The following is a 25,645-nucleotide window of genomic DNA, read 5'->3' as shown; positions in this document are numbered from 1 at the left end:
CATATGTTTTCAGATTTAATCCTCACGGCAGCCCTGTAAGGCAGACAACATGGCTGAGAAAATTTGCAATTAGCAGTGAGAGTTTTCCTTATAGCCACATGTATGGGGATTTGTATGAGAAAATTAAAGACTCTCAGGCTTGGTAGTGAGGAAATGTTGGTGCTGCAGTTGTGCCTCACCATACTAAAGCTAGAAACAGATGATGTTTTCTGATATGAATTTTAATTGTTAAGCTTTGAGTATATACTTGCCACTAAATAATACCTTATGTTTAAGAGTTGAAGAAATTTTTACCCTTAGTGACTTGGTTTTTGTTGCTGTTGCCTGGGTTTTCCATTCACCTTTTAATATCAAAGAATAATTTAGCGTGTGTCCATTAGCATTATGTTAGAAAGAGTACACTGTACCTCACCTCACTAGTGTCTTTGTATTCAAATAAGAATCTTTGAAAATATATTCTGTATGTGGAAAAGGTATTTTTATTTTCTGTTAAATACTGCTGTTTTGTATTTTTGTGGCAGTTGTGCTACCGTGATAATTAGCAGAGGAATGAAAATGCTAAATTAAGCCCAAGTTTAAAATAAAGGAAACCATGGTACATTGTTTACTGAGCTTAATAATACTAGGTTTGCCTGGTTTTCATTCTGAGTTCACAGACCTTTGTCTGGTTTTCTAAATTATAAAAGACATTTGTTTTTCTCAGTTGAAATATTGTAAGTGAAATTCACTTTGAAGTTAACTTGAATCTGTTCAAGTAATATTTCTTTTAATCTTGTATTTCTGATTATAATTAGTTGATGATATATATCCAGTATTTTTCACTTTGAGTATTTGCTCACTTTCATAAAGAAGGAATGTGGTCTAATGTAAAGGCTCAAAAAGGGCAAAAGAGGACCTGGTTTTCAGTGTGAACTTTGATGTTAAACTTAAGTATTGGATTGCCTTGTCTAGTTTCTGAAACAGAATAAAAATAATAATAGTATCCTTTTCTTGTCAGAAAATCTCCTGTGCAAGCAATTACCAGGTGAATGATAAGAGCAGATATACTAATCTATTAAAGTCATATGCAAAAGCTTTGCTCACTTAACCATACTTAACTGTTTTCATTTTGAAATCAGACATTTCTTTTGCACGATACAAAAGTCCATCTTTTCCATCTCTAGGCTGTTCAGGGTCGGTCTATCACACAACAGGACAGAGATCTCCGAGTTGATTTAGGATTTCGAGGAATGCCAATGACGGAGGAACAGCGGCGCCAGTTCAGCCCAGGGCCACGCACTACAATGTTTCGTATTCCTGAGTTTAAATGGTCTCCAATGCACCAGCGACTGCTCACCGATTTGCTATTTGCATTAGAAACAGATGTACATGTTTGGAGGAGGTAGAAATGTTTCTTTTCTATAAATAAGACTACTTTTAGTGGAAAAAAAAATGACTATTTTAGATTAGTGAAATTACCTGATTATTAAGTAAATTATATCATTAAAAAAATCTCACAAATGTATTCAAAAGAACACTGGAGTTTCTGTAGAAACATAAATATTTTCATAAGAGTTATGACTATGGGGTGGTTCACATTAAAAACTAATCAAGAATTTAGGCTTAAATTGATTAAAAAGCAAAACTTTGACATCTGCCATCTCCTATTCTATATACAAAAGAGAATGAAACAAAAAAAGGTTCAATACTGGTTCAGATAAATTTCTACATTTTTATCTTTCGATGTTAAAATTAATGTCATATACTACATTTATTCTTGGTAATAAGATTTAACACATAGTGCTAAAATTTTAAAATCACTTATGACATCATTTTTAGAGCTTGTACTGTTTAAGTGGTAAGTGGACATCATTTCAGATATAATCATTGAAAGAAAATAACATAAAAAAGTTCAATTGTTTTATGTTTTTCAGTTTAAATAAATTGAATAAATTTCAAAAAAGAAAACAAAGCCTACATGAATGTTAAAATTACCTTGCCTCACTTCCAGTTTTATTTTGTAATAGCACATATGCAACAGATTAATCAGTTTTGAAATGTCATATGTTCATGCAGATAAATTAGGAAGCAAATGGCTGTACATAGCAATACCCTACCGTCAGCGATTCAAAAAATCAGTGGCACAATATTCTTAACACGCAAATAACTTCCTTTGCTTTTCTTGGTTATCCTTCGAAGATTCAAGGTGGTTGCTTCAGCTCCCAGAATCAATTCAACCTAGGAAACTTCCCTCAACTAGAAGGCAGGACTCTTCTGCTGCGGCTCTCACCCCATTCTTCCTTCCTGTTCTTCCTTGTGTCTTTTTTCCTCCTCCTCTCTCTCCTTTTTCTTCTCCTCCACTTCCTCCTATTCTGTTCTTCTACTTTTTCTAAGCGTATCCCCTCATGAAATTCCGTATTGATATCTCATATGTCAGCTGGATCATATGTTTTCTCTAAGTCAATTACCAGAAGACAGGAATGGAATTATAATGATTGGCCTCCACAAACACAGTAGCTGTGTTTTTAGCTGCTCACAAACACAGTAGCTGTGGTGAAACCAATCTTTCCTGTACCTGATGTAGCTCAGCAATAGAACAAAATCTACATCACATTAGCAGGGAAAAAGAAATAACTTTACAGAAGAAATCAGCCTCTGCCATAGACAGTTTTTAGTTCTGATTTTATTTGGTTAATTTGTCCGTAGTCTACTTACGTGATAGAAACAATGGTCTTTCCATTGCTAATGTTACATGGTAAGATACCCGGGGGGATGGTAAATAAGGAGACTGGAATACCGTGAAATACGTTACTATTAACATGAGTATCAATGTGTGGAGAGACATTGTATAATTTACTACCTGTTATATTTTAGTAGCTGCTGAGTGAGTGATACTCAACTTTCCTTCTCTTAACATTATGTGTATCTTTCAGTGCTTTATTTCATGAACTCTCATAAAATTCCCCAGACATAATTTTGTGTAATTTAACAAAATTTTTAAAAAGTTTAAATGATAGATAGCACTTTAGTTTTTAGGACATGGGAAATCATTCTGAAATCTAAGATATTATAGATGATGTTTTGCAATTCAGAAAAGGTTAGAATCATTGACTTAAATTTGATCATGGAGTAAAATTTTTTCTGTTAGAGAATAGTTCATATTCTTGATCTACAATCAAACTGAAGCAGTGCATGTATTTTTCTGGGAATCAGTATTATATGTTTTGTATGGCAAAGCTGCACTGCTGACTTTTGAGGTCTTTTCCATTTTTTATTCAGTAAGTACTTGAATTTTTACTGACTCATTTATGCTACCCTGTCATGTAACTTCTGTGACTAACAGTATATGTTTTCAATATGTCTGGTCAAAGCTGGAGCTGCGGTCTGGTGATACAACAATTTGTCAGCTAACTATCCACTTCCTCTGCTTTTCAATACCAAACAACTAGCTTTTGGCAAAAATAAATGTTTCAGCCAAATTCATTGACCTAGTCATGTGTCTTTGAGTCGAATTAGGACACTGTAGTGTTTTAAGCAGAAATAAAATAATAAGTTAATATGCTTGGACTCACAAAAAATCCATGATGAGATGAATGCTGGTTTTGGTAATATGACATCTAAATTGTTGTAAATTATTTTCTTTTCTAGTAACTCCATTTTAAATTTGCCTAGCTCTTATTTTTCACTTTAAAAATGACATTAAAAATAAGTTGTAAACTTTTTATTCTTAAACCAAAGAAATGTTTGTTTGTGTTTTGTTTTTCTGCTATTTTAGCCATTCCACAAAGTCTGTGATGGATTTTGTCAATAGCAATGAAAATATTATTTTTGTACATAACACAATTCACCTCATTTCCCAAATGGTAGACAACATCATCATTGCTTGTGGAGGAATTCTACCTTTGCTCTCTGCTGCTACATCACCAACTGTAAGTACTTTGACTCCATCTAGTGGTTATGTTTTATAATTACATTATCAGAGCATGTCAGTGGCGTTCTGTACTATAAACATGGATTTTAACAAGACTTGTTCACCTGAGAAGTTTTTAACCATATAATTTGAAATTACATACATTTTTATTCTCACTTCTTTTAATTGTCAGTGTTGGGTTTCAGCTGTGTGTATTTATAAAAATATTTATCTGATAATTTTGATGAATGTAACTTAGAGCTATAACCATAAATGGTTTAACTTTATTTTCTCTATATTGTTTATCTTTTCAAATCTACATTAAAATAAACTGTTAAAATTCTTGTTATGTAAATCTTAAATTTTGGAATACAAGTACGTATTTATTATATAACAGAGTCATGAATCTAAAATAGGAAAAAGACATCTTTAGATATTCAGTCTTATATGATTAGCTTAAAATATTATTTTTAAGCTATTTATAGTAGTTTTATATTTCTATTCTTTGAGATTTAATCTTGAAGCCAGTAATTTGCTTCAAAAAGAGAATCAGATGAATTCTTAGAGTGTTTCTTACTTAAAATTTAGGTACCTCAAATAGAAAAACTATAAATGTCATAACATTTTCTGTACTTGAAAAATTTGGTAATTCTTAAAAATCTCAAAGAACTTTATGTTAGTCATATGACATCTTTTAGAATTTTTATCTGACATGATTTTGTGGTTCAGCATTTATTTTTTAAAAATATAGACTTTCTCTTTGTAAGACATCAGAATCTATTAACATAAATTGAAAGATATTCAATGTTATTTATATGTCATTTAACATATAATAGATAAACAATTAAGTGTTTTAGTTATCATTTAAAAATATATCTCTGATTCATATAATGAAAAACAAGCTCCATAGCTAATTGATCAGATGGGCGAGAATATGCTTCTCATGTTAATAACTGTGTTCTTGCTGCCATATTGGAAACTCATCCATAAGCCCAAAATAGATCACTTTTCCAGAGAGAAACTTGCCATTTTATTAGGATGTCTTTTACTTGTTGAGGCAGTGTTTCCAAACTGATGTCTGGTTTTATTTCATCATTAACAAGCTTTTTCTACATGACTTTTTCTCACTCTCCCTTTGTCATTATCCCTGAAGCAGCACTGAAACTTAAATATTAGCAGCAAAAGAGTGTATACATCCTCAGCACACTTCTGCCTCACACATATATTTCTCTTTCATCCATGAATTTATTCAAGAGTCTCCAAAGGCAAGAAGGCTAGTTCAGGAGGGAGTGCAACAGAACAGGTCCTAATTAGGGCCTTCATGAAATTAGCAGCTGACCAAGGAAACAGAATCAGGAAGAAAAACAGCTGATGGTGTGGGAAGGGTGCAGATATCCTGTAACATACCATCCCTTCTCTTTCATCTCTGATTTCCTCTCGTAACTTATACCAAATTCTGGTAAATTGAGAGTTGCATGTGATGTTAAGAATACATTCTAATATTGAGACAGGAAGAGGTTTTTGCCTCTTCTATCCATTGAAGATTGACTTAATGTTTCATCCTGGGATTTTTCTACATCATATACTTTTTTTATGTTTATGTATTATCATTGTTATCAGGAAATTTTAAAAAGTTATATTGAAATTTACTTTAAAGTATAATACTGTTTTAAAATCTGTAGAACAGAAGCGATCTTTATATAAAATTAGCAGTAGATAAGAAAAGTTTTATAAATTTGAAATATGAGTTTTCTAAACTAGAAGATCTCCATCAAGATAGAGAAAATAATAAAGTATTAATAAACATTATGAATTAAATAATATACTACCAAAATTTGCTCATTTTTTGTTTTATAATGAATGTATAATAAAGACACTGATATTTTGACTTCCAAAATTATTACCTATGCAGTTATAACTACCATAGTTCAGAAGTTAAAACTACAGTACTTATTTCTTTAGACTGTTTTCAATAGACTTTGGAATTCATTCAATTGTAGAAACTTTTCTTCATTGTCTCTGTCTCTGTATTTCTGCTATTTTGGCTGATTAACTGATTGCACCTGTACCTGCTTCTACAGCACAGTTAACTTTATATTCTTTGAATGAATTGCTTCCTTAAAAGAAATATCAAGAACCTTTTATCCCACTTCCTACTGGGAGAAAACATGGTTGGTGCCAATTTTGAGTAATGTTTTCTGTTCCTTGATTGCCTAATTCTCTTGCTAAAAATTTTAATGTAATAGTGGGAAAAAGTGAGCAAGGAGGACGTTGAATAAAGGAAGAAATTAAAACTAAAGACATGGAGCTTTTTAACTTAGATTTTTAAAGAAACTTTTATTGGAGTGTAGTTGATTTACAATATTGTGTTAACTTTCTTTAAATTAGATTTAAAATATTAATATAAAAAGCTGAAAGAGAATTCTGGATGGAATAAGTCAAAAAGGAAACATTGTCAATATGCATATTACCAAAGGGGGAAGCGTTGTCATGGATACCCTAGAATTTCAATCCTAGATATATGAAGAGAGATAGAGACATTTGAAACTAATGTTTGAATGATCTGTAATATTGTTTAGGTTTGTGGAGTTTTTAAAAATACTCATGTATTATATACAGATATGTATCTAAGGAATAAGTATGAGTAATATTGGTATGCAGTGGTTGATAAATGATCATATAATAAATATTTTTGGTTTTGGGGGCTATGCAGTATCTGTCTGACTACTTAAATCTGCTGTTTGCAAAAGCAGACATATTTCATAACACAGAGGAGTAAATGTGAATGTATTTTAATAAAACTTTATTTATATTTGATTTCTGGGTCCTAGGTTGCTGACCACTGACTTATGGCACCATTTTGACCTAAAATACAAATACCATAGTATAATGTTTCAGTGTAAAGCATTAAATTAAAAATTCATTAAAATTTAGTAGTTAGAGTGTAAGATAAATCCAGGTTTCCTATTAAATAAGAGCTTGCATTTGACTTAATGAGCATTTATCAAAGTTAATTTCAACAAATTCACTGAATATTGTGGTCATTATGTTTTATTAGAAGATATGTAACTTTTTCACATGCACCCAACTAAATTTTTTAGCATTTGACACATCTAATGTTGAAATTGTATGCAATCTGGAATGGGTAAGTAGAATGCTAAGTATTCTTTATAAATCGCTGTTAAAAGCTCAACCCAGGAAGATACCTTTTCTATTTCTCAGTATAAGTGTGTATCTCAAATAATTTACTCCTTTTCATCAAAAACAAGCTTGTTTTCCAATAATCAATAAGATTCAGACACGATTTTCTTTCCGGTTAGGATGTAACTGAAGGCATTTGCATTCCAGCATAAGATAAATCTGTATTTTAACCTGGCTTCTACCACTTACTAGATATGATGTCAGCCTTAATTTCTTCATTTTAACAGTGCTAATTTTACTTACCCCACAGGAACTTGTGACACTTAAGTTAGGTAATGTCACTAGATGGAGAAGGCTCTTCCTGAATGTTTCCCTCTTTTACTTCCTTTTGGAGCTTTTTATTCAGAATTGTATCATGATAGAATGATCTTCCCATTTACAAAACAAGCCTGTCAAATGTAGAATTCTGAAGTTTAAAATAGGATATTTGAGCCATGTTACTTATTATGGGTGATCCACTTTGATGGCAAAAAGTAAAATGGTGTAATCTTTTCGTCTGCTGTCTCCATGGCACTGGTATAGAGGTGGTCTATTTTTTGCCCTGGGACCTTATGTGAATACCATAACTCATACTAAGGATAGCATTTGTGTATTGCTGTAGTAGTGTCATCACATGAAAAAATTTCAGCTGCTTAATCTTACTTCTAGAGAAATACTTCAGTGGAAACTTTAAGGAAAAAAAGAGTATAGATACACATAATTTTGTTATACTGACACCTTGAACTTGAAGAATATTGGAGTTTCAGTTTTATCTAGATTATGTAAAATGTTATGTAGCATAGAAAATAAGTTACATAGAAAATAAATTACAAAAATAGTTGCAAGTCTTCAAATTAGAACAATAATTGAACTTAAATAGTCAGCTAAAGAAATTTAAAACTCTTAGTGTGTAGCTTGACTAGTCTGGTTTTGGGAAGGAGCATTATTTTTGTTCAGGCTTCCCAGGTGGCTCTAGTGGCAAAGAACCTGCCATCCAATGCAGGAGACATAAGAGACGCAGGTTCAATCCCTGAGTTGGGAAGATCCACTGGAGGAAGAAATGGCAACCCACTCCAGTATTCTTTCCTAGAGTTCATCCCAAGGACAGAGGAGCCTGGCTGGGCTACAGTCCATAGGGTTGCAAAGAGTTGGACACAACTGAAGCAACTTAGCCTGCATTATTTTGTTAACTGTTCTTGAGATTTTGAAGTTAATGTTACTATTACTAGTCAGTTGAATCCTCTCACTTATTTTCTACACTTTGTTCCAAGTTGGTCATGAATGGAAAGCAAGGAATTGGAGGGAAAAAAAGAAGATAAACAAAGAGCATAAATCAGCTACAAATTGCATAATCACTTCAGGGTTGTGGTCAACCATTTTGGTCAATCATACTGAATGTTTAGAATTTTATTCAGTTTCATTCTCTGTTACAGAAAAATAATAAAGATTGATATTTCTGCCTTTCCTAATAGTTTTATAATCATAAGAATGAAGAGCAACCATTTCTGGCAAAAAATAAAGATAAGGACTTAGTTTTAGTTTTTTACTTTTTCTTACCATTATTAAAAAATGTAGCTAATAAATTTGGAAAAACCACTAACAATTTTTTTGTTTTGTTTTATTTATCTCATAACACTTACTATACTTCAGTATTCTCAGAATGCTTTTAAATGTTCTCCTGTACTCAGACGGCAAAGAATCCACTTGCAGTGCAAGAGACCTGGGTCCATCCCAGAGTCAGGAAGATTCCCTGGAGAAAGGATTAGCTACCCATTCCAGTATTCTTGCCTGGAGAATCCCATGGACAGAGTAGCCAGGTTGGCTACAGTCCATGTGATCGCAAAGAGTTGGAATTGACTGAGTGACTAAGCACAGAACAGCACCCACTCTTTGAAAATAGTGTTTAGAAATTTATGCCTACATATGATGGCAAAAATCAAAGATTAAGAACAGTTGTTGACTTTATCATGAAACTTAATTCTATCCAGTTTTTTATAATATCCTGAGTATAATTCTTAGTAATACTCTGAAACTTGGTACAAAGTCTCTGTGATTATCTTAGTTCACATGCAGTCTTGTTTAGTGTATCTAAGTTCTTTTCTAGCAAAGGAGAGTGGTTTTTAAGTTAGAATCACTCAAATATTTTAGTATCTTACTAATTCCTGGAGATTTTGTTTTATAAGAAGGGCTCCAAATATTTTAGGAAACAAAATAGCATGATTCCTTAATGAAAATTTTAGAAGGTATTGGTATAGTTAATTTTTCTAAGTCTTTTCTGCTTAAACTGATAGTAAGTTAGGGCTTTTACAGAGACATTATGTCAGTTTGCTTATTGAAATGTTTCCTTGGTCATTTTTTAGGAAAAGATATTTATTTTGTAAAATAGAATTTTCATATTTATAATATATGAACTTTATTTACATATTATTATTTGGGAAGTTACTCTAATGGAAAAAATAAATAGAAGTCTATTTGATATTTAATCTTAATCATACATAATTTATAAAATGAATATTTCTTCTGAGTATTTTTGCTTTTAATAAAATAATCAAATATATTTTTTAATATATTATTTTGTGTTTCAATTTTGCATTGTATTTTCATTTAATTTTAACGATTTTCTTTTCTTGTATTTTTTTTGGTCTGTTGTCTGTTTTGTCTAATGCATGTCCAGGGTTCTAAGGTTAGTATTACTTTAGTAATTTTTCAGGTTTTCAGTTTTAAATTTTATTTTTGCTTATTTATGAAATTTTTCACTTGGTTATATTTTGAGTTTCCATACCATCTTTAACATTAGGCACATTTTTGGTATATTTGAAAGATTCAACAGAGGGTTATTTTCTCAATGCACTGATGAATTACTATGTTATTATTCACACTAATCTTTAGACTAAACTGTCATAATATAATGAAAACAATAATATTTCAGTCATATGTACCATCAGATTTTAACTGGTGCCACTGAAAGAAAATTGGATAGAATATATATTAAGATTTAATAATAATCATATGTGGATATTCTTTATTTTTAGACCTATATTATGATGTTTATATAACATTTCATCATATTTATAAATTGCTTTTAATTAGAATTAATGGGAACTTCCTTTATGGTTATTAGTTGTGTTAAGAATACTTATTTTAAAATTTTATTTTGTTTGGTCAAAAATAGCAGTTTGGCAAATTTCATGGATGATTAATAATGCTTTTATAATTTCTCTACATAATTTATTAATTTAAAATTGAATATTTTGATGTTTACACTTTATAGACTCTAAAAGACTTCAAAATAAAATCATTAATTAATAAAATAAGTTAGATTTCCCATAATTTTCCTAGTTCAAAATGATGAATTTGAGAATCCATGTATGCTATGCTATGCTATGCTAAGTCACGTCAGTCATGTCCAACTCCGTGCGACCCCATAGACGGCAGCCCACCAGGCTCCCCCGTCCCTGGGATTCTCCAGGCAAGAACACTGGAGTGGGTTGCCATTTCCTTCTCCAGTGCATGAAAGTGAAAAGTGAAAGCGAAGTCGCTCAGTCGTGTCCGACTCTTAGCGACCCCATGGATTGCAGCCTAACAGGCTCCTCGGTCCATGGGATTTTCCAAGCAAGAGTACTGGAGTGGGGTGCCATTGCCTTCTCCGGAATCCATGTATAGATATTCTAAAATTCTAATATTTTGAAAGTTTTCAGAATGCTAATAGGCCGAAGCAATGGCCAGATCTTCCATTCCATTGTAAAACACTTATGTTGATAACAGATTTTAAAAGGAAGTTTTATATAAAATTTCATTTTTTGCCTTTATTGTATTATGATAACAGATTTTTAATTCTTGCTATGAAATGATGCTGTATATTAGTGAAGTGCTGGCAAATAATACATCTTTATTTTTAAAAACATCCTAGTAATGAAATTAATCATTTCTTTAGGCCATAGAAGCTGAATTGGCATAATGTTATAAACGAACAGTTGAAAAAAAATTGTCTATTTCCAAGCTCCTCTTAAAGGGAATGTTTTAACAATATTTTGATGTTAAATGGAAGGGATAAAGGTTGTTCTTTTTTATAACCCATTTATAATTGTTTAGTTATATAAATGGGAGAAGGCAATGGCAACCCACTCCAGTACTCTTGCCTGGCAAATCCCATGGACGGAGGAGCCTGGTAGGCTATACAGTCCATGGGGTTGATAGGCGTCAGACACGCCTGAGCGACTTCACTTTCACTGTTCACTTTCATACATTGGAGAAGGAAATGGCAGCCCACTCCAGTGTTCTTGCCTGGAGAATTCCAGGGACGGGGGAGCCTGGTGGGCTGCCGTCTATGGGATCACACAGAGTCGGACACAACTGAAGTGAATTAGTGGCAGAAGTTATATAAGTGCTTACTCTAGTCAGCTATCATTTTTCTTACCCATGTTTTAAACAAGAAGTGTTGAAGATGTTGTTTTTTAATATGTTTCCTGCTGATATTTCCCTGTTAATGTGAGTGGGTGTATGTCTGTGTAGAATGATGGGTGTGAATAGTGTCAAATGGAGCATTAAATAGGAGCAGATACCTATAATACATGCTTACTTTGTAGTTGAATTTATCATTTGGTGAAAAAGTAAAGTTAATCAGTATGGCTAGCTTGCCCGTTTTCAGATGATTTAAACAGTAGTATTTTTTATTTATAAAGTATTTCTTACTTTTCTCTGTTTTTGAGGCACTGAGAAAATGAGGCCTAGTGATAATGAACCAGGAGAAGGCAATGGCACCCCACTCCAGTACTCTTGCCTGGAAAATCCCATGCATGTAGAAGCCTGGTAGGCTGCAGTCCATGGGGTCGCTAAAAGTCGGACACGACTGAGTAGCTTCACTTTCACTTTTCACTTTCATGCATTGGGGAAGGAAATGGCAACCCACTCCAGTGTTCTTGCCTGGAGAATCCCAGGGACAGCGGAGCCTGGTGGGCTGCCATCTCTGGGGTCGCACAGAGTCGGACATGACTAAAGTGACTTAGCAGCAGCAGCATCATAATGAACCAAAATAATTAAAATCTTACACAACATACAATAAAAAATAAAAGAAGAAATATTGCTATTGCTTGTAAGATGCAAAGTTATATATCTTACAAAACAGAATACTTTGTACCATTTCCTTCCAAAGCAGAAAATTATATTTTAGCATAGACAGTATTTTAGTGAAAGTACAGCTTTGCCAGTCTAAAATGCTACTAATTCTTCTCATTGCCAGTGTCACTGATTAATAGTGGTAGAGGAATTCATGATCTTGAGTATTTTTACCCTAGATTTTTGTTACTCATACAAGGTACCTAGTGGTTTCATACTCATTTATTCTGAAATGGATAAGAAATTATTATGTATTCTAATTGGACCATTGACAGTTGTCTCCCTTTGATATCAAATGAAAGTGCCATATATCTTTCATATTATCATACATTCATAGGAAAGAAAAATTAGCATATTTTTACAAATAAGAATGAGGATTTTAGGAAAGAAAAAAGAGTTGCATGTCTTTGTTAACAAACTTAGAACAAAACTAGTATAAATATTTACATTGATTATTTCTAAGTGTCTTTATGAAATGATCTTAAGTTTGGAATGTAGTGTTTAAAGTAATGATATTTAAATCTAACATTGATTTTAAAAATAAATTTTTTATTTATTTGAAGTTAATTCATAGCTAAGCTAGTAAACTTGATAATCACCTCTTACACTACATGGAATTACTTTATGATTTATAGCTTATTTTGTTTACAAAATATACTAAATATACTAAACTACTGTTAAGCTGCTGTATGTATGTGCATGTATTATATTTCCAAATTTTAAACAAGATTTATATCTACTTTTTTAAAGACGGAATTGGAAAATATTGAAGTGACACAAGGCATGTCAGCTGAAACAGCAGTAACTTTCCTCAGCCGATTGATGGCTATGGTTGATGTACTTGTATTTGCCAGTTCTCTAAATTTTAGTGAGATTGAAGCTGAAAAAAACATGTCTTCTGGAGGTTTAATGCGACAGTGCCTAAGGCTAGGTAAGTCTGTTAAAAATAATGGTGCATGTTAAATAATTACCTACAGATCATTTTTTTATATTCTGTGATACATAAAGTATCCGTGATACAATTTGATTATGTAATGTAGAATTACTAAATTAAAAAAAAATAATATCACATTGGAGATTTCATGGAATAAATCTTTAATGGATTCTAATTTGAAGCTGAAGTTCCAACACTTTGGCCACCTGATGCGAAGAGCTGACTCATTGAAAAAGACCATGATGCTGGGAAAGATTGAAGACAAAAGGATAAGGGGGTGGCAGAGGATTGAGATGGTTAGATAGTATCCTGACTTAATGGACTGTGAATTTGACCACACTGGGAGAGAGTGAAGGATAGGAAAGTCTGGTGTGCTACAGTCCGTGGGGTTGCAGAGTCAGACACAACTTAGCGAATGAACAACAATGAAATTTGAAATAAAGTCAATGTTGAATATATTTTGAGCTCTTTCAAAATCAGTAGGACAATAGCATTTTTTATTGAAGTGATTTTAATGTAAATCCATTTATGAATTCTTTTTTTTTTTTTCTGTAAATGAATACACAGGCTGGTTATCTTGGGCCCACAAATACATCAGAAAACCAATAGCGTAGCTTTATAAACAATGCTAAAGGATAAAATTGACTATGCCAGTCTCACTGTTTTTTGGAATGAACATTTAATACTAGTAGATATTACTATAGCTATGATTTTTTTGTTGCTATCTTGTGTTACAAATAAAATTTAGCCCTGAAAACTCTTGGTAAATTTGACCAATTCCTTAGGCAGTATTCATTCTTACATCTTTTACCTTTTATAAAGGCAAAATTTAATTTTACTGTTTAGTCTTTACAGGGGACCAGACAACTACTGTTTTTAGACAAAAATGGCTACTGTTTTCATACTTGCCTTAGAGTGTGAACAGGGAGGATATGAGAAAGTCAGGCATTTGATAGGATGTTCTTACATGTATTCTTTTCACCCATTATTTTTAAAGTTATGTAAAAATCTTCATATGTATAGTTTCAGGGTACAAGTTTCTGATCCAAGAAAGGAATAAGAACTTGATTTAAGAATGGTGGAATAAATCTACTTTTTACTGCTATTTTGTATTTCTTGTGACGAATCATTTCATATCCTATTAGGGAAAGATTGACCATATGGATAACTTCAGCCAAGAGGTGTAGGATTATTTACTGTGGGCCATATGGACATTTCCACTGGTATTTAATAATAGCTGACAGATTGAGCTTTGTGAGAAAGAGAAATATTTTTTAATGCCTGAATATCTTAAAAACAGCATTTATTTGGTTATTGAGAACTTTTATTTCTGAATATATTCCTAAGTTTTACTGCTGATTTCATTTTTAAAATGATAATTTTTAGCAGATTTGGTTTTTATCATTCACAGGGAATTTTTATGTGAGTAATAATGAGGTAAACAATTATGTGTCAATATATATTGTTTACTCTTCTAAGCACTTTGCATATATCGATCCAGCTAATCCTCAGGGTAGTCCTCTAAGGAAGTCATTTTGTTTATACTCATTTTACACATGAGGAGACTGAGGCATAGGTAGTTGAAGCAGCTAGCCCAAGATCACATAGCTCATAAGTGGCAAAGCCAGATTTCAAGTTTATGTGGACTGATTCCAAAATCTATACTATTTATTACTATGCTTTGCTGCTTCTTATAATAATTAAGTAAATAGAAAGCGAGTATGTAATTATTGAATGTGCTGCTTGATGAAGGTGACTTTTCCACCATGAAAACAAGTTGATATTGGCACTTGTCAGACTTGGCTGTATGGAGTACCTCATTATTATTGCCTAAAATGGGGAGCCGTGCTCTGTATAGTCACTAAGATGGTCAAATTATGGGCAGATAATTATTATTTTTAAAAATCATCAAATATGAGTATGTTTTTAATCAATTTTAATTCATACATTTAAGAATTTTGAAGGATGGAAGGTGATAGAATAGGAAGGATATATTGGGAGCCTCAAATATTCTAGTAGTGTTGTATTTCTTGAGTTGGTTGATAGTTTATGGTAATTTGTTTTCACTTTTTTAATTACATGAATATTTTTGTGTGCTTTTCATTACTGTATTTTCTAATTAAAAATATTTATTGATCTGGTTGATTTTAAGAACCATAGTGGGATGGTGAAAGTTGAAAGAAAAAATAGAACCAAACAACTTTTAAAAACAGTATCAGAGTCAACAATTTATATTAATAATATGCTTTCATTTTTTAAAATAGTTTGCTGTGTTGCTGTGAGAAACTGTTTAGAATGTCGACAGAGACAGAGAGACAGAGGGAACAAATCTTCCCATGGAAGCAGTAAACCTCAAGAAGCTCCCCAAGGTGTGACTGCCACAGCAGCTTCCAAGGTAATTAAACATTTTCTAAGTTAAATGTAATTTACTTTTTTTTTAAGTTTGTGAGCACAAAGTGACAAGGAATCTCCAGTGCTGGCTTCTCTTCTTTCAAATTGTTAGGCTTCCCTGGTGGCTCAGACACTAAAGAACTGGCCTGCAATGCACAGACCTGAATTCAGTCTCTGAATCGGGAAGATCCCTTGGAGAAGGGAATGGCTATCCACTCCAGTATTCTTGTCTGGAGAATTCCATGGACAGAGGAGCCTGATGGGCTCCAGTCCATTGAGTCACAAAGAGTCAGACACAACTGAGCAACTAACACTTTCATTTTTCAAAGGAAGATTCTAGTAATTTCTAATTCATAGGATTCTTATAAAGATTATATCAGTTCATAGCACTGAAAAGTTCTTAACTATTACTAGCTTCAGTAGTTAAATTTTCACCGAGTTCAGTGTATGAATAATGCACTTTTTAAATGGTTATGCTTTGGGGGATAGAATTCCCATGGCATTCAACAAAAATTATTGAATGCCCATGAAATGAATATGTGGTATGCAGTATTTCAAAATGCAGCAGTGATTGTCATTCTAAATTAGCTCTATTTAACATATGTTTTTTGGAGAAGGAAATGGCAAACCACTCCAGTGTTCTTGCCTGGAGAATCCCAGGGACGGGGAGCCTTCTGGGCTGCCGTCTCTGGGGTCGCACAGAGTCGGACACGACTGAAGCAACTTAGCAGCAGCAGCAGCGGCAGCAGCAACATGTGTTTGTATTTGATTTGACCATTTGCATCACTTCCAAAGTTTCAGTAATGATTTTTAGGTCCTGTATGTTTGTTGCTTACTTCAGCTACAGCTTGGAATCTCTTACCCTTGCTTTTACTATTTTATTTTAGTCACACTGTAGACTTCATTCAGTTCATCAGAAGAATTTTTTTAACCTTTTAACTTTTACATAGCTTTGTTTTTCTTCAGGTTCCCATCCTTATTTTTCACCCCAGTAAATATGTTCCACTTTTGGTGTTACCTTAAGTTCAACTTTGAGTAAAATGTTTTCTAATACCTTCACTGCCAACTCAGTCTAGAGGAGGTTCCTTTGTTTGATACTTCTGTAAAACCTAGTATGTCTCTTACCACTCACGGTACTTGTAATTAGATGTTTGACACTGACTAGTGAAGGTTCAATAAGTGAAGGTATGAAGAGTTTAATTTATTAAAAAAAATTCTGTCGCTTCAAACTTTTGCAGTTTTCAGTCAAAACAACCACACATTTAGTGTATCTGTATTATAGCCTCTTTCTTTTTCACTACTGTTAGAGACACATTCCTAGAATAATTAAACCATATATTTTACTGGTGACAAGTCTCCACAAAGCCTCCATTGCTTAGAAAATTAAATGCAAACACATTAGCAGTGTTGCTTCTACTTATTTGTGTAGGCACAGGAGACTGTACGTTACTTGAGTGTGTTTGTATCTTTTACATCTTTTCAATTGCAGATTGTGTATAGCATTGTGAATACTTTATAAAAGAGCACAAACTCTAGAATCAAACAGTTTGGAGTTTGTATCTTGCCTCTACCATTTACTGGTTTTGTGAAATGAAACAAATTTCATAGTCTCTTGTTCCTCAATTTTCCAGTCTTTAAAGTGGACATATATCTTAATTTGTATGGTGTTTGTATGAATTAAATAAAAAATAGTAATATGTTAAAGTACTTAGTAATTTGAGAAATGAAGTGAGCATTTAATTAATGGTAATTCCTTTCTTCTCTCTAGGAGTTAACCAATCAATATTTATGTCATGAAATAAATAAGTTAGTAGTTTTGAGTGCTTAGATCTTAAAGGTGACCATAGTTAATTCAGTATATAATAGGGAACTTTTCAAGCCTGTCAAACCAAGTATTAGGTTGGTGCAAACGTAATTGTTCAGCAAATCAATGAGCTGCACCAAAAACTGCAACGCCTGCAGCCAGTGTTGGTCAACAGAAAGTGCCCAGTTTTTCTCCACAACAACACCTGACTACACGTTGCACAACCAACACTTCAAATGTTGAATGGATTGAACTTCAGAGTTTTGCCTCAGCTGCCTTATTCACCTGACTTCTCACCTCACTTCTTCAAGCCTCTTAACAGCTTTTTGCAGGGAAAACCGGTTCCACAACCAGCAAGAGGCAGAAAACTTTTCCAAGAGTTCATCGAATCCTGAACACATATTTTTATGCTGCAGGAATAAGCAGAACTTATTTCTTGCTGGCAAAATATGTTGATTGTAATGGTTCCTGTTTTAAATAATAAAGGTGTGTTTGAGCCTAGTTATAATGATTTAAAATTCATGGTCTGAAACCACAATTACTTGTATACCAACCTAATAGTACACTGATGATAGAATATGGACAGAAAAGCTCAATGAGCAGGAAATTCATGGTAATTGAGCTAGTCAGTCCTTTTAGCAAGAACCTTAGCAATGAAAATTAGATTATAAATTATGGATATAGAACTATTAGAGGAAAAGTTGACTTGGTAAGAAAACATATTTCAAAACAGAGAATCAGTGAACCCAGTTTGTGAGAGTTGTTTCCCTATTTTTATGCATTTTTAATGTGGCACTTGAATAAGTGAACCATAGTTAACAATAATTTCAATGTGTTACGAATCTGAGTGGACTTGTATTAGCCACACATTTTCCTTGGGCCTCATTTTTTATGTTTTCTAAAAAGGAGGTATTAAATAAGATTTTCCTACAAAACACATCTCTAATTAGATTATGGACATAGAAGTACTTTGTAAACTATAAAGTAGTATGTAGATTAAAATATATGTAATTTTTTCAGATATATTGTAAATAGTGTATTATTTCTTTAATTATCCTTTGATAAAGATCATTAGCCTATTATTTAAATATTAAAGCCAAGCTCACCTAAGCTTATATAGCTGGTAAGTTTTGGAATTGTAATGGAAGTAAAGTAACTATCAGCCTTTAAATAGTGTATGCTTTTGTGCTGCAAGAGAATCAAATATTTTAATTTAAGAGGGGAATAGTGTAATTGAGGTTTATAGAAAATAGAAGGAGGTCTATTATTAAATAGAGTTACTTTTATATGCAGGAGTTGTATTTGATACTTCACATATATTATCTGATTTAATTCACACAATTCTTATGTTTTGTAAGTGAAAAAGTACTTGACTGAGTTTCAGGGATCTTGACTGTCTTACGAGTTTACTGTGTGACGTGTTACCTAAAATTTGTGGATTTTTGTGTCTTCAGATATAAAAAGGATTTTAGTGGTAAAGATCTTTAATGTCTTCCAGCTTTAATATTAAGGCCATGAGTAAAACATTTTTTGCTTACCTTTTTTGACTTTTTGTGGATCATGGAATGTTTTCACAGATGAAATCTCATATAATAATGTAATATAATAATCTCATATATTATGAAAACATGACGAATAAATGAACCTGATGACTTAAAGAGGCTTGTTAACTAGAGGTAAGGAATGTAAAGCCTAGAAAAAGTTAGTAACAAGTTTGAGGTTGCACAGGAGAGATTTGAGCCCAGAGTAAAAGTTTAGTCTTTTTTTCTGCCACAGTCCTCCAGCCTTTCTTTATCTATAGCGGTAGCTATGCAGATGAAGAACAAGAACACTAGTAAGTGAAACCATGGTAAAAGTAGAAGAGAACAGTCAATAAATATTGTTCAGTGATGAGAGAAGGTAAAGTGTGTGGCCAGTTTAATTACAAAATTGAAGGTATTATTAATAGAAATTAATATAAATTTCTGTATTATACTATTTTTTCACAATTCTCTCTTTCTTTTTTAAGACTCCACTAGAGAATGTTCCAGGTAACCTTTCTCCAATTAAGGATCCCGATAGGCTTCTTCAGGATGTTGATATCAATCGCCTTCGTGCAGTTGTCTTTCGGGATGTGGTGAGTTATGCCTGCTTGATTTCCCAGAGAAAAAAGAAAACTTTTCACTGTAATTTGTATAAAATAATTTAAATTTCATAGGAAACTTGCATTTTAAAACTAAATGTCCTAGTGTCAGGGCTTGTAGGTTTATAATGTGCTTCTGTTTGTAAAATGATTAAGCTTAGCTTTCTCTGAAAGCTTATTCACTTTATTTTTTAATGATGTGAAAATTATAGTTAATTTGTATGTATACTAAGAATGAAGATAACTTCGAAGATTATAACCGATTTTATCTTGAATAACAATTCCTGTCTTTTAGTATTCCTTGCTCCATCTCTAGGTTCTGAATATTTTGTTGTTATCAATGTTCCTTATATTATTGGTAAAAGAGATTAATCCATAAAGATGTTCTTGGGAATTACTTTTGGTGGCAATTACTTTTGAGAGAAGAATCTGCATTTGGAAATAGAGACACCAATGGGAATTTGAGTTAGAAAGGTTGTTTAATAAAGCTTATTGAAAATATAGCTTAAGGATACAATTTCATAGACCCCTCCAATTATATGATCACTTATTCATAGTAAGTAAAAATAAGATTGGCCCTTCCACAAATTGTGTAGAAGCATCCATAGCATTTCACAGCAGACTGAATGTTGGTAGTACTTCTTACTATAGTTGCTATTTATCAGCAATTTTGGATTCTATTTTACTTTTTTTAACTGATGGTTTATGAAACATAGACATTTATATTTTAAATTTGCATTTAATAATAACTTGGATAGAGTACTTTGTACTTGAGAAAGTGGTTAAAATATTTAATACATACTACATGGTAGAAATATATAATAGAAAAATTTACATTCTTTTTAATATATATCAGTTCTTATAAATCACTAAGAAAATTGCAACCATACCAACAGAAAAATAGGCAGTAGATATGAAATATGAAAATAAGGTGATAAACATATGATTTAAAAGTCATTATAACTAGTAGTCAAAGAAATGCAAATTAAAACAAGAGTAAGATATTTTTCGGGGAAGGCAATGGCACTGCACTCCAGTACTCTTGCCTGGAAAATCCCATGGATGGAGGAGCCTGGTAGGCTGCAGTCCATGGGGTCGCTAAGAGTTGGACACGACTAAGCAACTTCACTTTCACTTTTCACTTCCATGCATTGGAGAAGGAAATGGCAACACGCTCCAGTTTCTTGCCTGGATAATCCCAGGGACTGTGGAGCCTGATGGGCTGCCGTCTCTGGGGTCGCACAGAGTCAGACACGACTGAAGCGACTTAGCAGCAGCAAGATATTTTTACCAAAAACTAAAATTTTAAAATAATAGTATCTGTCATTACAAAGGTATACTGAAAGTGTTCTATCATTTATCACTGGTAGGAGTACAAATTGGATAAACTTTATAAATAGCTTTTTACATTGTGCTAAAGCTCTTATAAATTTGATGCCTATGACCCATTGGTTCTACTCATGTGCTTATCACAGCTGTCCTCAGGAAAATTGGCAACGTCATAAATATCCAACGCAGAGCGTAATAAATCACAGTATATTCATTTAGCAAGAAGTTATGTAGCTATTAAAATCATATTTTTGAGGGAAACTTTGTGACATGTAAAACACTCATAATATATTGTAAGGGAAAGAAACACTATACAAAAGTACTTAGACTACACAAATACTGCATTGTTGTGTGTCACGTATACATACATGCACATGTTCACCTTTATTTAAAAAAAGGCACCCAAATGCTGCCAGTTATTATCTCTAGGTAAACACTTTTTATTTTGTACTTTTTAAAATTTTCAAATTTTTTAATAATAAACCTGTATTGCTTTCCTAATTAATAAAAGTAAAGTAGTTTTTAAAATGGGAGATAAAACGCATTAATAGTGTAAAAATCTTGATGTAAGGATCTGCATAATCTGGACATAGAAGAAAATACTTATGAACAGTTAAACCATTCAGAAATGGGAATTATTTATCCTGGAAAAAAAAAATGTGTTGTGGAAGAATTTTTTTTAAATGATAGATTATTTAAACACGGATCATGTTTTCATCTCCAAGAAACTCACTCAGACCTAACATAGAAGGAATTTATGTTGTGTGACATTGCATTTAAATTGTTAGTAAGTTCTGTATCAGGTTATTATAGTGGATTGTATACTTTTTCTAATATCTATAGATGTTTTGTAACTATTGTATATTGGATAACCCTACAGTGGTTCTTACTAGCTTTCTTCCTGAAGGAAGGGAATTAATGTTCAGGTGTTCCTTCCAAACATCACTGAGGTAACATAACTTGTGTTCATTCAATTTACACTGTGTATCAGACACATATATATTACCCTCAGCTTTCAGTAAAAGGTTAAGAGAAAGCTAAGACTGAAAAACATTAAGATCACACAGCTAGTATGAAGTAGAGTCAGAATCCCAAATTAGGCCTTTGCAGAGCATTCTGTCTCTTTTACCACCATATTTCATAAACTCCAAGGAAGGCTTTTTTTCTTTCAAATAATCTCCAGAATTTGAAAGTATTTTTGAATTGTTATATTTTAAAGTCAGTTGTAGGTATTATAAGATTTCTACTTAACCTTTGAATTGTTTAAGTCACTTTATGTTGCCTTAAGTTCACAAACATATGAGATTTTAAAATTTAGGTATTTAAGGAAAAGGAATGTATTTAAAAGCTGTCTGTTACCCACAGAGTATGAAACACTAAATTCACAATATTTCAGAACAAATGTAATCTATTTTGGTCATTTTCTCCATTACCTATACTAATTCTATTTCAGAGTATTAAGTCATCTTTCTTGTTTGCTTTTTTTTTTCTGACAAATGCACATGAATTTTGAGTCTTGTTCACCTAGTGCTGAAATGAAGTAATAAATGTAAAGTGACTGTTTATAGAGTTAATAGACTTTAATGCATGTTTGTTTTCCTTATTTCTGTTTTATCTCTGGGCCATGGTAATTACTTGCGGTTTTGGTTTGAAGCATCACTTTTACCTAACTTAGAAAAAAGGCTTAATAACCATCTATTAATGATTCCTTAAATATAGTCTAATCTGAAAATAGTTTTAGAGGTCATTTAACATTTTTATCCCTCTAGGATAATTACCTAGGCTTTTTCGATAGAGCTTTCAAGGTTATATGCAGTTCTGCTTCAAAGAAATAAATAAATATTATCTCTTTATCCTAATATGGTCAGCCTTTTTCAGATCTTTTACCACATCACTGCTATCCTCTGGAATAACTTCATTTTGTCATTGAGCTTTTGAAATTTGGACCCTCAAATATTGGCTCCCAATCCTGCACTGGAAAAATGAGGTTATTTTTCCAGTACAGAATAGTGGGGCTGTTATTTATTTTTATCTGTTCATGTGTCAAACATTGCATTAGCTTTTTCTGAAGCTGCCATATTGAACTTGTATAAAATCCATGCTTTATGCTCCCTGATTTTTATATCTCTCTTATTTTACTCATATTTCCTGCTCAGGTAGTGATATGTTAGAATTGTATCTGTAGTCCAATAGTAACTTTATTCTGTTATTATTTTTCAGCTATAGTATTTGAAACTCTAGATGTTTTTAGCCAGACATTAAATTATTCTTTTCAAACTTGTGCTATCTGCATATCTTATAAATATGCATTCTCTGATGTTATAGAAGTAATAGATACTAGTGAAGAGGATAAATAATAAATTTTGTGGCATATTCAGCAAATTTTTAACATTCTCATTTTTTAAATTATATTTCAACCTATAAATCAGATGATATGTTTCTGGAGTTGGTTTTTTTTTTTTAATATATACTTAGATAATACTAACAGTATATACTTAGCAAGTTTTAGCAAAAGTTAAATGTCGTATGTTTTCCTCCATAAAGAAAATAAAACAGGAATAGTTTCTTATACTCTGAGAACTTATACTTAAAATTTTTTGAGTGTCAAAACTACCTTTTCATTTTATGCAGGATGATAGCAAGCAGGCACAGTTCTTAGCTCTAGCTGTTGTTTACTTCATTTCGGTTCTGATGGTTTCCAAGTATCGTGACATTTTAGAACCCCAGCGAGAGACTGCAAGAACTGGAAGCCAACCAGGTAGAAACATCAGACAAGAAATAAATTCACCAACAAGTACAGGTACTTAATATTTGTCTAATTATTTGAATTTTCATCATCATTTATTTCCTTTTTATTTAATTTTTACATCTAGATTTAAACTGGTTCTATTCATAATCATCTCAAGTATTTATAAGTAGGCAGTATATAAATGCCAATTTAATCTTGTTTAATTACACAAAAATGTAGAATGATATTGGCTATATTCTCATTTTATCAAGGTTTTGGGTTTAGTTTTTCTGTTTATTAGCATAAAACATTTATGCTACTACTTAATATACAAATAACTCATATATTTTAAATGTATTATTTTTAACCTTTATAAACATATGAAAGTAGGAGGTCCTTATAGAGTAGTTCAAAACCAACAGTAAGCCAAACTAGAAATCTTTGTAGCCAAGCTCAGTAGCATCTTTCTTTCTTTCCATCTGCCTTTCTTTCTTTCAATATGTGTAGTTAATTCAGTAGCTAAATATTCAGCCAGAGATGTATCATAAACAAACATACATTCTGAATTTTATACCAAAGTTGCATCGACTAAAGTCAGAAATTTCTAGACAGCAGTGAACCGTTTTGGGTCATGTTATCTTTCTCATCTATAGAAGATGCTTATGTTGTAGGAGTTCATGTATTATTAGCTTTGTTTACGCTGCTTGGAAATGATAGATACATTTTTGGCAACTAATATTTTAGTATCACAGGACGCCTTTTGTCTATTGCATTTCCTGCCAGTGTTTACCTCAAGGTTGTTTCTCTATTGTTTGCAGTGTTGCCTTAGCAGCCCAGTGATTATTTCATGTACCACTAGATTAGTTTGTAATGGAAATTATCCTTCCTAAATAAATGCATATGATATATACATTTATTGAATATTTTAAAAAACGAGTAGAAATTAGTGGTCAAATCTCTGCATTTTGTTTTCCATACTCATATCATATCTCATTTACTTTTTGTTTCTGTGTGGAAATACAGATTGTGTTTAATTCCTTATTGTTGCATGCTGTATTTATTTTGAGTATATAAACGTGGTATTTCTTTGTAGTATAATCTTACTTTTAACTTCTTACTTGACAAGTTAAATGTTATCCTAACACTCCAGTTTCTGTGTTTCAACCATTTAAAACACAGAGACTCTATATGTTAATCAACTGTCTCTTCTTTTATAATGCGTTCAGTCATGTATGTATAAAGCAAGCAATATTTTAGTGAAACCTTCCAGTTCTGATTTTCTTGTGTGTTTGTATGTCTCTGTGTTTGTTGCAAATGACTCTACTTAACAAGTATGTTATTTCCTTTCCCTTAACACATAACTTCTTTCCTTCCTCCAGAGACACAGTCTTTATTGCTAGTACTGTTTGCATGTTGCAGTGATATAGAATTGTCTTGGATCTTCAGTGGACCGTGTTGCAGGTTGTTACATGCTGGCTCAAATTTGATTCCATGATTTTCTCCACAGTTGTGGTCATACCATCTATCCCTCATCCAAGTTTGAACCATGGATTCCTTGCCAAGTTAATTCCCGAGCAGAGCTTTGCCCACTCATTTTACAAAGGTAATATTGACCTCATCTCCTGACCTGTTTGGGTATTCTTAAATTTCATCAATTGTTATATAATAACCATTCATTAATGTAGTTGTTTATAGACATCTCAGCATACGGCTCAGGTTTCATGGAGATATAATACGTTGTATTTGTACCTGGCTATTGAGAGCAAAATAGTTTTTATATTTGTATTCCCTTGTATTTCTTTAAGTATCATCTTCAAATTAAGGCTGCCTAATTATATGGATAATAAGATGCACGGTGGTGGCATGCAGAAGAGATCACAGAAAAGTCCCACCATGTTAATGGGACCGAATTAGCTCTAAAATGAAGGCTACTGTAGAATGACAAGTAAAAAGATTTTAAACAAGCCTCAAAAACATCACAGTGATCTATAATTATTTAACTTTCTGTCAGAACAAAATTCCAACTCTTTTCAAAGGAATTCAAAAAATTCTTCAATCAATGCAATTATTCAACATTAAGCATTCAATAAAATTTGTTAAGTGTGCAAAGACAAAAAATGTGATGCATAAGCTGGAAACAAAAAAATCAGTCA

General features: G+C 32.3%; 1 protein-coding gene across 8 annotated transcripts in view; it reads left to right on the top strand.

Moving 5' to 3' along the window:
* NBEA (neurobeachin) overlaps positions 1 to 25,645 on the top strand; it is a 672,061-nt gene that overhangs the window by 211,858 nt on the left and 434,558 nt on the right. For all 8 annotated transcript variants that reach the window (XR_015138069.1, XM_086329378.1, XM_086329374.1 and 5 more), the window contains 7 exons: positions 1,164 to 1,381; positions 3,755 to 3,908; positions 12,935 to 13,115; positions 15,383 to 15,513; positions 19,322 to 19,429; positions 23,396 to 23,564; positions 25,000 to 25,095. Coding sequence is in view for 7 of the 8 variants with exons in the window: in XM_086329378.1 (XP_086185504.1) it covers positions 1,164 to 1,381; positions 3,755 to 3,908; positions 12,935 to 13,115; positions 15,383 to 15,513; positions 19,322 to 19,429; positions 23,396 to 23,564; positions 25,000 to 25,095 (1,057 nt within the window). In the remaining variant the exon portion in view is untranslated. The remainder of the gene's footprint in view (positions 1 to 1,163; positions 1,382 to 3,754; positions 3,909 to 12,934; positions 13,116 to 15,382; positions 15,514 to 19,321; positions 19,430 to 23,395; positions 23,565 to 24,999; positions 25,096 to 25,645) is intronic.

The sequence above is a fragment of the Bos grunniens genome, chromosome 12, assembly GCF_055505025.1.
Source record: "Bos grunniens cultivar Pamir isolate PY7600 chromosome 12, Bosgru_T2T1.0, whole genome shotgun sequence".
Classification (NCBI taxonomy): Eukaryota; Metazoa; Chordata; class Mammalia; order Artiodactyla; family Bovidae; genus Bos; species Bos grunniens.
This window is presented reverse-complemented; position numbering and strand designations above follow the sequence as displayed.